The 17,633-nt window shown below is 41.6% G+C and overlaps 1 protein-coding gene across 5 annotated transcripts in view; it reads right to left on the bottom strand.

Annotated features, from left to right (window-relative positions):
• Positions 1–273: 273 nt before the first annotated feature.
• kcnab1b (potassium voltage-gated channel subfamily A regulatory beta subunit 1b) overlaps positions 274–17,633 on the bottom strand; it is a 38,390-nt gene continuing 21,030 nt past the window's right edge. For all 5 annotated transcript variants that reach the window (XM_085805655.1, XM_085805651.1, XM_085805653.1 and 2 more), the window contains 12 exons: positions 17,089–17,126; positions 16,238–16,317; positions 15,711–15,755; positions 14,147–14,191; positions 10,779–10,822; positions 7,954–8,040; positions 2,967–3,052; positions 2,399–2,519; positions 2,184–2,278; positions 1,904–2,024; positions 1,710–1,798; positions 274–1,608 (listed from right to left, as the gene is read on the bottom strand). In XM_085805655.1, coding sequence (XP_085661781.1) covers positions 1,519–1,608; positions 1,710–1,798; positions 1,904–2,024; positions 2,184–2,278; positions 2,399–2,519; positions 2,967–3,052; positions 7,954–8,040; positions 10,779–10,822; positions 14,147–14,191; positions 15,711–15,755; positions 16,238–16,317; positions 17,089–17,126 — 941 coding nt within the window. In that variant the 3' untranslated portion in view covers positions 274–1,518. The remainder of the gene's footprint in view (positions 1,609–1,709; positions 1,799–1,903; positions 2,025–2,183; positions 2,279–2,398; positions 2,520–2,966; positions 3,053–7,953; positions 8,041–10,778; positions 10,823–14,146; positions 14,192–15,710; positions 15,756–16,237; positions 16,318–17,088; positions 17,127–17,633) is intronic.

Genomic DNA, 17,633 nt, shown 5'->3' with positions numbered 1-17,633 from the left:
GACAAGAAAATAAACAAGAAAAATGTCTCAAATGTAAGTATTTTCACATGTCAAATAAATAATTATCATTTTATTAATAAACGGCAAAACACAGTCCAACCCCATCGGCAAACAACAACTACCCCAAAAGTCACAAAGAGTTTATTTTTTAACCGGGGTTTACAGTTTATCTAAGCAAACAATAAGTCTACTTTTGCTAGTAATTTATTGACCTGGGTTAAAAAAGAAGGCATCCATAGCATTAATAGAAAATTACTAGAGTTTTAAAACATATCACATGATAATTATAAGCTCTTTATTTGTATGTACAGCTAAGATGAACAACACCAAAACACGATTAAACAGACAGAACATAACAAAGATAATCTCATTATGTAAAACTGGCATCTGGGAGAAGTTGGGTAAGAATTCAATATGATCCAGGTGCAATGGCTGCAGGGGTCCATATGGTTTGTAGGGTTTTTTTTTTCCTACTGAGTCTCTTAATTAGCTACACGGCGTTGTTTGCTAAATACACAACCTCCCCCTTGGGAGGATCAACTGTGACAAGACATTTTAGCCACAACACAGACTGAAATTAAATGAAGCAGACATCATCATCACTGACAGTCCAAATTAAAGTTGGTTGAAGGGGCACAGGAGGAGAGTAGCCTACACTACACTGTACTGTAGCCTACTTTGCATGAGTAAATTTAAAAAAAAACACAGAGATGAAAAGCTAATTTTGACATAGCTGCTTAATAAGGAAAATATAGGCTATAGGCCTAACAGTCAGTACAGATTTTTTGAAACATATTTCAGCTTAATTTAGCTCTCTTGGTATAAGCGACAGCATCATGAGCAGAATTTCAGTTCATCCAACTGAAACGATTCAACATGTTGACACGTCAGCTCCACCTGCAATGTTAGCATTCCTGCTGAGACCGGCCCAATTACACATCATCTTTTGTTATTGTTATTGTCTTCACATAACAAACATCTAGGTAGATTTCAAGAACACTGGGTACATTTTTTGTTGTTGTATAGGTCTACTGCACTGCCATGAACTTATGTGATGCTTTGCAGCCGTTGCCTCTGAAATTTTATTTAGGCCTAGTACTTAAAGCATCAACACCCATGCTTACAGAAGTAATTTGAGCAAGATTAATATCATAATAATGTAATCTTTTGCATCTTTGAATTTGTGGTTCAGCAGCATTTGCACAGTTTGTTGGAGTGCAGGAGTCTTTCACTACAGAAATCATCTTGCTGGATCCATCTGTCAGTCAGACTGAGTCCAGTGGCTGGCTGCTATAGCTGTAGCATGCATGCTTTATCAAGTAACTCACTGTACAATAATGAGTACCGGTTGATCTTCAAACAGACAAGGAGCCAAGCGGAACACTTTACACAGTCACACACACAGTCATACGCGCACATGAGCAAAGTTGGGCACGCATTTATGGTGCCATGGCTGTGAAAAGTGAGCTTTGATAAGCTTTTGGAGCATAGTTCACTAAAAGGGGACACAGGTTCATTTTAATGGTGGTAGTCCCTTTTACTGTGAGGACGATTTCCCAAAATATGATCAACTTCTGTGGCAATACCTGCTGTCATCTTTGGAATCACCTGTGGTGCACAAAACCAATAAAGATCAGATGATCAGTGCTAGTACCACATAATGACACAATAATTGTGTATCATGCAGAGCAGACAAATGATCTTATTACCTGAATGGCTCCCAGATTCTCTGTTAGTTGAGTTGGATTGGAGGATCCCAGCAGCACTGAGCTCACACCCTCATTCCTCAGACACCAGGCTAAAGATCAGGGATAGGAAGAATTTTTCAAGTGGCTATTGTATGCATGCAACAACAACAACAAAAACACTGAATATAGTCGTTGTTGTTTATGCAACCCCTTACCTATGGCTAGCTGTGGCAAGGTGCATCCAAGTTTTTCCGCAATATGAGCTAGCTCCTTTAGCTTGGCTTGTTGTTTTCTCCCATCTTCACTCATTATTTTCTCCTTCAACCACTGGTATGGCTGAAGGAGCAGGAAAAGTGTAAGAATTAGTATTATACACCAGAAAATCAGGTGAATAGCCTACAACTTGAATCAGATTGTGTCATGTGACAGCTGCTGGATATATGAGTGACAGAGTTATAGGACTAGCTGGACGATCTGATGAAATTGAATTTGTACCTTCATTGAGGCCCTAGAGGATTCTGGGACACCGTTTTCATACTTTCCAGTGATTATCCCACAGGCCAGAGGAGACCAAGAAACCACACCCACACCTGAGATAGAAAAATAACCACAGAGCAATAAGGCACAAAATCTCCCACAGCTCTGACTCCCCCCCAACCCACCAAAAAGAGATTGATTCTAAAAAAAACTTAATAGGCCTACACACTTACCTATCTTATGGTAGAGCTCTGGCAGCTGAGTTTCCACTTTATCTCTCTGGAAGAAGTGATACTCAGCCTGCTCACATACAGGTGGAATAAGATTAAACTGCCTGGCCACAGAGTACGCCTCCTGATTGAATGTGAAGAGGAAATCAAAAGACAGGGGCATGTTTAAGAGATTGGGAAACAGACACAAACTCTAACCCGAAGGCCAAAAGATAATTTCCCTTTTTTTAGTCACTTCTGTTTAGTGAGGCAGACAGAGTTATAAGATATTAGCTCATTTTGAATTTCATTGTCCTGTTTCACAGTATAATGAACTTGTTGTTAAAACTTTTACATGAGTGATAACTTAAGTAGTGAAGGAAAAATGGATGTCACATGAAACTCTACCACTGTGCGTTAAGTCATTGTACATGTAGTGTAATATATTTTAGATTTTCCTATGTTCTAAAATTATTCAGGAAGATGTCTGACTTTGTAATTGTTTTGGAGTAGCAGGATCCAACAATTTGATTACGGGTGTAGGCAAAAAAAAAAAAAAAAAAATCAATATATTAATATTTCTATTACTCACCATAATCTCCATGGCAGACCACCGCGATGTGCCCCAGTACATGGACATCCCCTGGTTGATCACGTGTGTCATCGCTCTTACAATCTCTGTAACAATAATACAATCATCATCAGTTTACAGGGGCAGACACACTGTCAATAATTGAACAGCGGATGGCGCCACAATTTCAACTTTTATATGACATGCATGCGATCTATTTTTAAAACCCTACTGGCATTAAGTTTTAATTGCACTGTATGCTATTTCAAAGCTGTAGTCACAAAAATATACTGCAAGAAAATTAGATAAACCATTTTTCCATTACTTGACACAAATGGAGACACAACTTTGAGAATTTAAAAATCAAGGCTTCAGTAACACAAACTGGACCCATATATCCAGCCTGTTTGTGAGAAAGGTAGGCCTACATCCTCATTTAAACCCATGTGTATACAGAAATTGTTTACCAGGGTCACACTAATTAGTGTGGCCAAAATGCTGCAGGGGTTCAATGAAAAGGCTCAGCCAGCCTTGGCAGAATGTTACTTGTTCAGTCGAACACACCATAGCAAGATACCACTGAAGGGGCCGAAGTCAGCCACAGTGGTCCTAATGGTTTGTGTATTTGTGCATTAGGATGCAGCAGGGAAGTAACAGTGGGTGGAATAGTAGATACGCTAAATTGTGTTTAATAAAACTACTGCAAACTTCTTTCTCAAAGGAGTTTTTCTCCAAAGACATCTTTAATAGGTGGAGATAATACAGAAGTTATTTATCAACTACTTCATGTTAGTTGTGCACAAACTCTCTAATTACCAAAGAAAACATCAACAAGGTGATAAAGTGATTTATGTAATTGCTTTAGTCTAATTGTTTGCTTTGGTAATTTGTGCTTAATCTGCATTAATGAAATGTCTGCTACATTAGCGCAGTGCAAATTCTGGGTGCAAAATATGAGGCAGGGGGAGTGAAAATGAGGGTGATGAGATGAGACCAGAGCAGAGAGTGATTAAAAAAAAAGAGCGATTCCGTTTCATCAGTAGTTCTCTCTCTCGCTCTCTTTCTCTCTCTGGACCAAAATGTAGCTCAGCGAGAGACAGAGAGCAAGTGTGCGTGTGGGTGAAGCAGGTGGGAGGGTAGAGGAATAACAGTACATCTGCTCCGAACAGGAGAGAGGGAGGAAGGGATTTGCAGGGATGTAAGGACAGAGGGAAAAACTGTGAACCAAGTAGGAACCTTGGAGGCATACACAGTTTGTTACACAGGAGTTTGTGAATATATGAATAATCCATCTCATTGCTGGGAGAGAAGGCCGACATGTTGATTCACAGCTACATCCAGTCTTAACATTAAGTCTCTTTTTCACAAGGCCGTAGTGAGTCACCAAGTCCAACAACGGATGCCACACTGAGCACCGCGCTCAGGTGAGATATCCAACCAACACCATCAACACCCCACTCGTAAAAACCCACAGCAACTTTTCAAGTAGGGTAACGATGTGGGTGAAGCTGTGGGCACATACGCATCACGTGTGCATGTTTGTGCAACATGTACTGATTTAGATAACTGTATAATTTAAGTGAGAAGATCTCTTCTGCTCATACATATCTGATAAGGAACCTGTAGCTCCAACCAACAGTAGGTCAGCTTAAGTGGTTTTCAAAGTGGGGAACGGGGCCCCCTGGGGGGGCCACCAGGGGTTGCTAGGAGGTCCTCAGCAAATTAAAGGGAAGATGGGAATAAATACAAATAACCAAATAAAATCAAATTATTATATTTTGAGCATTATAATAGTTTATAATAATATAATACATCAAACACTTTTTTTTGCCCTGCTCATCTTTCTAATTGTCTGCCAGACAAAATATCATGACATCATAAACTGTTAGTGTTGACATGGTGGTTTGTGCCTGACATCAAAGGTTTGCAAAGGGGTTCCTGGCCAGAAGCTAATGCTATTCGGGGGGCCTTGGCCAGGAAAAGTTTGGCAACTCCTCGGTTAGCTCATAGGCCTGAAACAGGGGAAACAGCTAGGATGGCTCTGTCCATACAGTAGCTCATAAAATTTACCAACTAGCCTAGGATCTAATTTGAAGGCTATCTTAAAGCACTATGCTAAGTTGGTTCATTATTTACTGGCACATGCAATTTAGTCCTATATGTATGATGCTTTCCTGATGATGCTGAAACATGATCATGCTGTTTCCTGATACAATTCTTTACAGTTACTAACTAATAAACTATGCTTTCTGTTCATGTGAGCACATGCATGAAATGTGGGTACATTTCTGTAAAGATGTGGGGAGTAAAGTCCACACTGCCTGGCTGCTGGCCAATATCAGCCCACCCTTGAGCCCCCTCACAGCAGCAATACCGCCACTGTCTGGAAAATTTGGTCAACTTCAGCCAGCAGGTATCACTTTGGCCCTCTGCAGAGCGCAGCCAGAGGAGTGAAAGAGAGCAAACAGCACACACTGATATCCATATTCATCTGCAGGTGTCTATCTTTGTGAGTGTTGCTTTATTGGGAGCTGGTACTCATTTTAAATGTTGATCCTTCTCATGCATTAGACACAGCAATGTTCAATATGTCACATCTCAGGAGATTTTCATGAGGCCCTTTCTTTGTCCTATAATCATGGGAAAAAAGGTTTTGATGCAGTCAAAAGGAAGAGAAATTGAGGTAGCAAGTGCATAAGATCATTTTGAATGCTGTGCTTATTGTGCTTAACATGTGAGGACAGAGGTGATACATGGGATTTGAAGGAATGTCTGATGACTGGACGGCTGTGGTTTGTGTTTAGTATGCTGTGGCCGTCCCATTTCATTTGATCTCCATTGAAAACCCCCTTGGCTAGATGGATTATTGCAAAAGTCTATTTATTGATGCCATGTCTGCTCTTCCCTCTGCCTATCCTTTTCTTTCTTCACTCTGTCTGGGGGGTTTTCAAATTCACACAACTGAATGGATTCAATTTTCTTGATATTGCTCTGTCAAATAAAGATATATTATGCTGAAAGACTGGATAGAAACATTGTTTTGTGGCTCTGCAGGCTACGGCATTAAAAAAGTGAATTGACTACGGCAGGGATGCCTGTACTTTTGGCCCCGTCTCATCATATTTCCAGATAACGTGACTACTTTATTACACTTTTTGTGGCCCTGGACTTGGACTTTAACACCTTCAAGGAAATCTACTTTATAGCATCATTACCATAAGTGACAGCTGTGATAGTCAAGAGCAGCGGGGGAAAATGAAAGCGGAGTTAGAGACAGGCAAGGAAGGAGGAACCTGGATATCTGTGACATAACTTTGGCTTGTTCCTGCCATTAGACTAAATACAAGCCCCAAAAAGCACACACAAAGCAAGACAAGAAAACAAGTAGGGAGAAGAGGGGAAGAGTGGATGGGAGAAAGCAGTGATGGTAACAAAGACAGACTCTGCAGCCATGACATCACTTTTTTTGTCCTGAAGGGGACACAAGTTGTCTCACACAGTCGGAAGCAGTTAAAGTCACAACAAGAACAAAATACAAATGCAAATTCTACTCAAATGTGTGCACATGCACCTGTTAGTTTGCTTAACACTCTGAATTCGATAACACATTTGGAACTTGAATGCTTTTTTTCCCTTTTTTTCTGTGCGTGTTATTGATGCTGTTAATCTGTTTAAGCTTCGGTAGCACGTGGGCGTGTGAATCAATACCTTAGGCATGTGCATAACGAGTCCTGTGCACTGCAAATGCCCACAGAGATGAAGAGGTCTTACTTTGTTTTTGTTTTTTGCATGTTAGCACTGCACCTACATCCCCAAGAGAAGCTATTTAGGAAACAATTACAGAGCTTATGCATGAGGATACACAGTTTTGTGTGGCTGTCAGTACATGCAGTCTCATTCCCTGAACTTGTTGAGAATGACTGACCCTCTACACAATGATTTATGACAGTGGCCTTGCTCCGCTGTAATGAAGGATGAAGCAAGCATGCACAATGTTTTACGCTGATTAATGGCCAGAGCTGCTGAAAGCACAACACACTTACCCTATCTATATTTATATTGATCAATGTCTGATTTCAGTTCGACATGCCTCTCTGTTCCGTTTCCATCACCCTGTCAGTGACTGGATCAATCAACCTGTCAATCAGATTAGATTTCTTGACATCACTTGTCTATTGTCTGCACACACAGGCTAGCTTGAAGATATGATGAAGCGGACTGTAGGGTCTGTCTGCCAGTCACCAGTACCACCAGTGACAGCAAGGCCGCTGGAATGATAAGTATGACAGATTGGCCTCCCACATTGTGCTGGCTCACAGGGGAGGAAGCATGAGGGCCAAAGGAGAAAGACTGGAAAATATTTTAGTGAGACCAACGGGACTCCAGCCTTTCAGTCACATACTACCTGTGGATGAGGGCTTGTGTGGAAAGACAGAAGAGGGGCCTGAGTGTCTGAAGTGGCCTCACCACAAGGGTAAGAGCAATTGAGGAAGAAACTGGAAGTGTGTAAAAGAAATAAACAGTGACATAAGGTAGATGTGTGGGAAAGACCGCACTAAAGAGTGTTGAAGGAACTGAGAGCTCAGTAGGACTTGTGAGACCAGCCCAAAAATACACCAGCTTCCCCTGAGGGGGGGCCAGATAATCCTGCTTCTGAAGAACAGGGAGGGCTGCAAGCGGGTGCAGCTCAGAGACCCTGCGGAGACTAGTGATCCCACAGAGACAGAGAGAGAAAGAGAGGGAGACTGGTGGTCTAAAATAGAGGACGAGAGACGCAGCTTACTTGAAAACGTGTGTGCACGTGTGTCAGAGTGACATGCACAGATACAAACATACACACACTTTGCCACAAAGATGAGGCCCTTTGGTCAAAGGCAAAGGTCACCGGTCGGACGAGGGCAGCGTTCTTGTCAGTATTTCTCACCTTCTCATGTTGCAGAACAACCACAAATTGTCCCTACCCCAACCCTCTACCGGCCCCCCCGGGGTCTGGCCAGTGCTCACTCACCCTCCATGGGAGTGTTGCTGTCTGGCCGGTTGGCAAAAACCACATCCACATACTCAAGTTGCATCCTCTGGAGGGAGCCCTTTAAACCTGTACAGAGAGGAGGGAAGACGTTACAAGTTGTACAGTAGATTAAGTTGAACAAATGACTCAATAGAAATTGTGACTATTGCAAGAAAATACAAATAAATCACCATCCATAGAGTAAGCACATTAATAAACATCTCTGATTCCCAGTTAGATGATTTGGCAAACCTTAACATAGCCCACATAAGCAGCAGAAGCATCATCCTCCACTCATACACATACTACTAATACCACAGGACCAAGGAGACTTATTACAGTATCATTCAGACATGCTAGCAAGTGAGAAAACTAGATTATTTCCAGCATGCTCAACTCGTGGTGATGAGCAAAGTGTATTCTCGAGTGCTGGAAAAAGAGGATGAGGAGGATATTGGAGGATCACCATTTGATTCAATAGGAAATGACCTGGTCCGAGGGGAATGAAAACCTGTGGGTCAGATGATTCTGACCATGAACAGCTGCTATTCCTCTCCGAATTACCCGGATGAATCCGAATCTCTACTTTTTTTCTGTTTCATTTTAATCTCTGAATTCCTATTGGTGTCGCAGCCAGCCAAAGGGAAAACTGTAACTATGCTGCAGGACATGCTTCAGTAAGGCCAGTCAGATTTTGTTAATAGCCAGTTTTCACACCACATATTTTAACGTGCTGGAGTAGGAAAAGCACAAGTGTAAGTAATAACATTAAGTTCAACCCCGTACAATTAAAATGTCCCAGTCAAGTCATGACAGTCAGCACATATGCGTAACACAGCATGAATGAATATCCTATCACTGTGCTATATGTGGTTAAATACAGTTCAGATGCTGTATATGTTCACAGGAGCGCATTTCAGGAAAGTCAAAGTAAATTGCTTAAATAAAGGACACATTTACTTTGTCTCTTTATGTTTTAATTAAAGTAAGAGATAAATGATCCTTCACACTATGAAAAATAAAAGAACATTTTTCATTAATGTGTGTTTTTTTATAAATTATTTCACACTACAGTCAAAAAGTCTTTGTTCCCTTATACAGAGATACAAACTTGTCTTTTATTCAGTTCAGAAATAGTCATTACATTTGAGACGCACTGAGACTTTGGAAGGGTCGAATGGAGAATTTAGGTCTAATTTCAGGATAAATCAGGGTCAGACAGAGTTTACGCCACAGTCTGCGGGTGAGAAGATCTATGCAGAAAATGAAGCACCACACCTGTGCGTTCCCTTATCCTTGTTACATAAGTGGATGCTGTTTTGACAGCTGTTGGAGGAACCAAATAACTCAAAGCCAAGAGGATAATGACAGAGACGAGGGATCACATTTTTCTGTAACTCACTATATTGAGGGGAGGATAAGACGTAACAACAGAGTATTGTGAGCTGATCGGTCCCCATTCACACACAGGGAAGACCAGATAAAAGATGAAATACGAACACAGGAGACCGTCTCAAAGCAGAGTACCTAGAGACACGAGGCAAAAGACACTCTTGCGCTCTTGAGTATGTGTGAGTGTGCGTGGTAGATTAGTGCCAGAGGCTCCTTCATCGCCAGCTAATCCCAGTTGAGAGTTGCTCTCCACCACTACCGGTGGAACCACTTCTCCCTTATTCTGTCATCTGCATTTCCACAATCCCAGAAACACCCATTACATGGATCTTAATCTGAGCCTGCTCTGTCATCATGCGCAGTTTCCGCTGTCTCGTGGATTAGCTGGAGTTTGCTGGTGGTGGAGAGAGTCTATTTTTGGAACTCAGAAAAGACGTCAAACAACAAAGCTATTCTACTGGCGTCTGCCATGAATAATGCATTTAATTATGTGTTCTGCAAAAGACTCTTTCAAACGGCAAAGTTTTTCGAGGAACTTCTTTAGTCTTGTGGGGGCAACGGGAAACTCTCGCTGGTTGTTAAGAGACACTTTGACATTTATTTGCACTGTCACCTCGGAGTTCATCTGCGCTGATGCTATAGATCATTAAGTTTTGACACCCCATCAACCCAGATGTCACTTAACCAATCAAACGATTCATTGGTTGGCATGTGGTGTCCCCCGGGGAAGATTGTGTCATCACATTTCAGGGTGAATTCATTATCCTGCAGTGATGTGGGTGCCACACCAATGGCGACAGGGACACTGCACCTTTCTCTCACAGATGCTACCTATCATCTGGGCAGGCAAACTTGGTTAAGCTAATGAGCAACACCACATTTCCTCCCCCCTATCTGCCTTCTGGTCTCTCCTACTTTCCCTCTCCTCCTCCTCCTCCAGCCCTGAGTGTATTCCCCTTCTCTTGTTTGGGGGGGGTAACATTGCAGAGGCTGCAGTGAATGTTAATAACGTGTGAGATAGCTGAGTCACTGCAGGAGGAGCACTGCTCTGATGGGTCGTTTGGGAAGTGCGGTGGATCGGGCCAAAGCATGAGCACAGCTGTGACTCTTATAGGAGAGGACCAAAGGATACTTCAGAGTTTTTTTTTTTTACTGCTCTAAGATGCAACAGTTTCTTAGAGAGACACCTGTAAATGTATTACAAGTGCACAGACAAAACATCTGTCGAGGTTTTGATGTGCCACTGGCAAATGCAGCTTTCAAATTCAGCTTGCACGAGCTGAGCAAAATCAAAGAGGAGAGCGGAGACGCAGACAGGAGGAGAGAGGGCAGAGGAAAAGAGATAAAAGAGGGAGATTAGAGGGGAGCAGTAGGGCTCCAAGTGATGGGGTGATATGAAGGACAAAGCGGAGGAGAGCGAATCGACTTGTTACCTTCAATGATGTGTTTTCGGTTGAGGCCTCTCTCTGTCTCTGCTCTGCAACAGGAGGGAGAAAAGTGCATGTAACGGGTGTCAAGACACGTTCCTTTGCATATATATGACTCTATGATTGGAAGCACATCATTAGAGCTGCCAAACAAGAGCCTGCACAGCATACTCAACAATGCTGAAGAGAATAACACCCACTCAACACTCTGCAGTGTGCCCGTTCCTATAGAATAAAGTGTGCAGTGAGTCTGTGCAATGGCCAAACACTTACACTGATTACTAATGTTGTGCCTGTGGGCTCGCAGTTAGCACATTTTCAATGAATTTTGCAGGTGGAAATACATTGGCACCAACTGGAGCCACTGTATGATTCAAAGACAATATACTGTAGTAGTTACAATGGCTTTAAAATGATCATATGAGTACATAAAGATGTACTTCAACCATAAGTTACCCAGTCAAAACACAGTGGGTCTCATTCATGAAACGTGAGCAGCACGGATTTGTGTGTAAACCCTGAGCAGCGCAAATTTACGTGGATTTCCGCATTCATCAATCTTTTAGTAGTGCTGATTTTTTCGTAGCTACTCACAAAATCTACACCTGCTCCGGACTGTGTGTAGCGCTTGTGTAAATGTAGGAATGCAAATAAATACTGCTTGTCACTGTTGAAAATTACAATTTTAATCTGTATTACTCTCTCTCATGTTCAAAATACGCCGACGCCTTTGAAACACGTAATTTAAACATGACAAACAATTAGAAATATTTGGAGAGAGAGACGTTTTAGGGATCGGACACGCACAAACACGTCAAGGCTCCATCTAATGATGATAATAATCTGATATAAAACTGGAAAAAACTTTTTTGTGTTGCTACAATACGCTCGGTGGGCGCACACTTCACCCTGCGCAGCAGCGCTTCGGCACCGGTTTGGATGGAGCTGTGACAGACGGCTGGTGCTTCTGTAACAATATAACCTGCCTATATAACTTCATACAACCATGCTCCTCTACAGCTGAGGCTGTGAAGAGCCTCCTCCTCCCGTCGCTGCTGTAGCTCTGGAGTTGTGTGTGTTTTTTTTTTTTTTTCATGTTTCATATCGAACTATTCTGGCTTTACTTCTTAAACGGTTCTTTAATAAACCAAGGACACTTAATTCACTAAATCTGTTTCTTCCCTCCAGCCTTTGACCTGTCCCAGTCACACCACTACTAACAGAAGAGAATTACATATTTTTTCTGGACTCCACTTCACCCAAAATGACTTCAATCCGTGATCTCTCTTTTTTTTCTCTCTCTCCCTCTTTCCTCGTTTGCGTCATGGCCGCAGGTGAGCAGGATGCACCTACCTCCTAATATGGTGGTCAGGATCTCCTTATATGGCTATTCATGTATGGAGATCTATGCTAATTGCTGATCACCGGGGGCGTGTTGTTAGTTTACGATGGGTTGGCATTCATGAAGTTACACACGTGTTTACGATCAAATCTGAGTTTCCTGCACCGTTCATGAATCCGGAGTAGAGTTTTAGTAGAGTGAGCTTTTATGTGCAAATCTACACACAGATTTACTCACGTTTCATGAATGAGACCCAGTGTACGCATACTTTTAGGCTACTTGATTAATTCCATTTCCATCTGTAGCTTTATTTTACAGGCTAGGCTCAACTTAATGCATTGCTAAATATCTTCCCTATTTAAAACATGCATTAGTTCTAGTAGGGGTGGGAGAAAAAATCGATTCACATAGATATCGCGATATCTTTTTTGACGATTTTTAAATCGATTTTTTTTTTCAAAAATCGATTTTTTGTTTTTTGAAAAAAAATTTTTTTTTGAATTTTTGAAAAAATTTTTTTTGAATTTTTTTAAATATTGTGCAATGTGTATTTGTTAGCCTCTTTTACATACAGAGAGTACAGGCTTTGAAAAGGGTTTAAGTTCATTTTATAATGGAGTATGTTAATTTATAGGCTCCTACAGTGTTTGTGTGCAGATAAATGTTAAAAATGCGACTAAAAATCGAGAGAATCGGCAATATCGTAGAATCGCAATTTAAATCGAATCGGCATCCAAAAAATCGTAGAAGAATCGAATCGGGAGAAAAGCATATCGTCCCAGCCCTAAGTTCTAGTATAGTGGATCTCCATTGTATTCTTTCATGTACCAAATCCAAGACATTTACAACAAGACCATTAGCATTCATCTTGAGTAGTAATAAGTGCAATATTCCCCATTGTTTTAGCTTTGTTCTGGTCTCCACCACATCCTGAGGAAAATATGTGGCTCCGTAGCAACTAAAGGCTCCACAATGTTTGCTAGCTACTGTAGTCACATATGTTGTCTGATGTGTAGTGGGTTTATCAGAGAAAAGATTTATTGGGCCGGTCAACCAAAACACATGCAAATCTCCAAAACTGTGCTTACTGTGGTAACTCTGGTGATTAATCAATAATCCAACCTGTGTTTACTCAGTCACTTTCAGATTTTCCCTGTCCCTGCATTTTCCATTTCCACTTCATTCCTCTCTTTTCTCTCTGCTCTAGTGTATTTCTGCTTGCTCAGTGGCTCTGTCTTCTACTTACTTCATTTCACACTGACTCTTTCCACCCCTCTCCTTCCTGTGGAGTACCAGCCTGCTGGGGTTAATAGTAATGATGTATTACAAACACAAAAACCTGTTGTTGCTCCTCTGTATTTTCATGTCTCCCTGCCTTTTGTGCAAAAAAGTAAAAAAATAAAAAAATAAATAAGTGCAACAGAGTGTAAGCCTAATGTCTGTGTTTGGGTGCTGAGCTGCTTGACAGCGCTCTCAGGCTCTCACAGCTCACTCAGTTGGGGGTTAAGTAGTTGTTCTCTAAATCCATCCGGTGTATAGAGACTGATTTGGTACCTTGACGATAGTCTGAGAGGATGAGCTTAAATTAAATTTACACAATTACACTCGGGCCCTACTCTACTGATCTAAATCAGAAACGTAAAAAGAACCAGAAGAAGTATGTAGATGGAGCTGCTATTTTCCTCTGTATAAGCCTGAAGACTTAAATCTAACTGATGCAAACTGAGAACAAAATACTTCATCTTGACAGTAAAACAGATATGACAAGAAGAAGACTGAAGAAGGCTAAGAAGGGAAGGAAGATGGGGTGAGAATATGGTCACATTGTGTTGAATGTCACTCAGATTCTGTGTGTGTCTGTCTCCATGTCTGTCTGCCTCTGGGTTCTCTAAAACGTTCAATCCTGTGTCATGCACTGTGTCCGGAGGTGAGTACTTCAATGCTCTGTTATTGGAGAGCAACAACAGACTATACAGACTATATATGAGAGGGAAAACACACATATACACTGAACACACATACACACACTTACTTTCCTCCCCAGTACAGCTTTGTGGTGATCACCAGGCTGGATCTCCTGAGGGAAGACAGAAAGACACATCAAACGGCTAAAGAAAAGGACTTTAAAGTTGTTCTCAGAAAGATGTGTGTGTGTGTATTTGTGCTCACGCTCGGATGTGTGCATGACACCATGTGTGTGTACACACAGAAGTGTATATATCATATTTACTTGTATTTATAATGATAGATACGTCCTCCAGTGACCTTCTCCTCAGCAGTGTGAAGTGGCAGATGGGCTGTGCACCCTTTTCAAACATGTAATTTATCTAGTATGAAGAAACGCAGAGGGATGCTTTTCTCTGAACCCTAACAAGGCAGCTCCCTTAGTAGAAAATTCTCCATACTTGAATAATCAATAATTTAAAAAGGACCCAGAGTTAAGGTGAAAGCATGAAAAGAGAGAGCTAGCATCAGGAAGGGCAATTCACATAACTGAGCCCTAATTCTGCAGAGAATAATTGCAGCATTGGTGGATAAAACAGATATTTTCTGTTTAGCTCACACTCACCAACACCTGCCTGACATTTCCACTGTGAGACATAGACATGAGGTGGGGTGACAAACCTTCAGCAACTGGAGGTACACAAAGTGACATTTTGCAGACATACGCCTGATGGCCAAAACTGTTGCACCAGCAGCGAGTGCTAACATAAATCTGAAGGGATCACAGGATAATTGGTGGAATAAGAGGGAATACACATTTCTGTTACATTAGACAAAGTGACATGCCTCTATAGACAGTGATGTGGGTCTGTCAGTCCAGACTGAAATATCTCAACAGCTACTGGAGGGACTGACACAGAAATTTGTTTGGACGTTCATTGATCCCTGGAGGATGAATCTTCATTACCTCTGTGATCCTGGCAGCTCCCAGCAGGTTGACATTTTTGTATTTCAAAATCTTGTTTCCTTTGAAATATGGGATATTTTTATATTCTCAGGCTGTAAAAATCCTTCAAATGGAACAAAACCTAACCTCCATAACTCTTGTCCAGACTGACTTTAGAGCCTGTGATGAAGACTCATTGATCTATTACTTTATTTTATGACTCAAGCAAAAAAGCAAGAGGAAAAACTTAGACAGTGTTGCACTTCCACCTTTGTTGCAACAGTTTCCTGGCAACTCTCTCCTGTTCCAAAATGTCAGTGGCCCTATGCACAAAGCACGGTCCACAGAAATATGGTTTTATGGGTGGAAGGACTTGAGCGCCTTGCACAGAGCCCTGACATTAGGGATGAACTGGTACAGCGTCTGTGACCCAGGCTTTGCAGCTCAACATCCGTACTTTTTTAGCTGAACAGCATCAAATCCTTTCAACCAGTCTCTCAAATCTCAAGGAAAACCTTCCCAGAAGTGTAAACGCCGCACAGCATCTTCCTAAAATCCGTGGGTTTTGGAATCAGATCTTCCACAATGACACGAGTGTAATGCTTGTGTATTTTGTTGTGTATACGCGTGCACACACACACACACACGTAAAATCTATTCTTGGAGCACATTTAAAATCTTCCGCTTTGTTAGGAGACTACTTTACCTCCAGCATTTTTTCTTGATGATGTTTCCCAGGATTATCTCTGCTCTGTGAGGGGAAAAACACACACACAAGGAGATGATGAGATTATATCTCAACCTCTTCTCTCTCTAAGAGCATCTACGGTTATCTGACACACATCTACACCATGAATGCCTGATTAAAAATCAGAAGGTGCTCAAGATAAAGGCTATACACCTCATGTATTGTACACCCAATATTCACCTGCAACCTTGAAATTCATATTCATCCCCATACAGCTACACCATGTCCCGCATTATTCAGTGCCACAATGTCCAGGCCTATAAAGGTAGATTGAGCTGTGAACATAATGGGGAGCCTCTAGTGATGAATAAGATTATGTAAATCACTTCAGAGTCACGGCTACCTTTCATTTTTGGCCTCCTCAGGTGAATAATTCCTGCTCTGGGGCTAGATCTTGTTAACATTTTGTGTCCTTTGGGGGGAAAAGAGCTGACAAGGAAAGAAACCCGCTTCTGTGGATTACAAATCAGAGAGATATCACTCACTTCCCCCCGGAGTAGACCTCAGCCGTGTCGAACAGGTTGACCCCGCTCTCATAGGCGATAGTCATCAGCTGCTCTGCCACCTGACAAGGACAAGAAGAGTTTCCCCCTTTCAGCTCCGGAGTGAGTGTTTTTTTTTTTGTTTTTTTTTACACAACTATAAATAATCTGACAAATTACATTTCAAAATAACAGAATGAGCTGGGAAACTCCCTGAAGAAGTTCAAGGGGAGTAAATCTTTTTGCAGCTGAGATACGCATCACCAGGAATCTGTACAGGCAGCTGTGTTGATTAAAGTTGTTTACTGCTCAATATACTTCCCAGACTGTTTTGACCTAGTTCTTGTGCCTGCAGTTCTTCTGTAGCCGTTCATTGGAGGGCCAATTCTGTCAGAACGACTTTCTCTTCCTTTACTTGGCTCTCTGTTTTGTTTTGGTGATGTTATTTGTGTCTGTGTGTGTCACTTAGTCCCAGTGGTCATCAGGCTGTGATGAGCTGTCCACATTTCAGTGTTTTCCCCCCTCTTCAAGGCTGAGTCAAGCCACTGGAGGAGGGCTCCCACTTAATAACTTGTGACAGGAAGAAATAAGACCTGATCACTTAGTCTTAGAAAAGCCAACAGGGACTTAACAGCCTGCTGTGAGATTGGGAAACTGATACTACCAGAATGATTTCTATCGCCTCCTCACACTCAAACCATTTTACATCCAGTTACATTAAATTGCTCCCACGTGGTCAACGACTTGGGGACTTCACTGTCACAACTGCTCACTGGTCGTATTTGCAAGGTCTAAAATAATGAAAGCTAACATATGCTCCTGAGCTGACTGATGGACTTGACATGATGTCTTACCTCATCAGAGATCTGACCTCCAAATGTTACCCATGTGCCTGTTGAAGGAAACGTCAAAGTCAGAGAGTTTTGAAACAAACAAAAAAAACAACACACAAGACCTTTTGCATGCAGAACCACACTCTGGAGCCATTTTAGTCATGCATTCATTATTACTTTGACATTTTGGCATGGACACCTGACAAAACACGCCCGTTCACAGCCAAATGTCAGGGTTGAGTGAGAGAAAATGCTCCCTGCAATATCAGGTTCATGTGTCCCACACAGAGCTATACTCAGACCACTTTTATTTAGGCTGTTTATTCATCATGCCCTCGACTTCATGTAACGACAACAAGCCCAAAGCTACAAGTGTCTGATTTCATGTGTCTGGGTATTTGCAATGAGTCATAATCTGCCCTTTAGTTCACATGAAAAAATATGGTTCAATTTGATTGATTTTTTAAATTGGGCATCAACTAAATGACCACAGAAGCAGCCATACAGTATATGCCATATGGGTTATAATCATTATCATTATATTGTCCTTTGAGCTGCAACCTAAT

Source organism: Trachurus japonicus, chromosome 17 (genome assembly GCF_045865225.1).
Source record: "Trachurus japonicus isolate A0001 chromosome 17, Traja_1.0".
Classification (NCBI taxonomy): domain Eukaryota; kingdom Metazoa; phylum Chordata; class Actinopteri; order Carangiformes; family Carangidae; genus Trachurus; species Trachurus japonicus.
The sequence above is the reverse complement of the archived record's forward strand: the minus strand, read 5'-3'. Positions and strand labels throughout refer to the sequence as shown.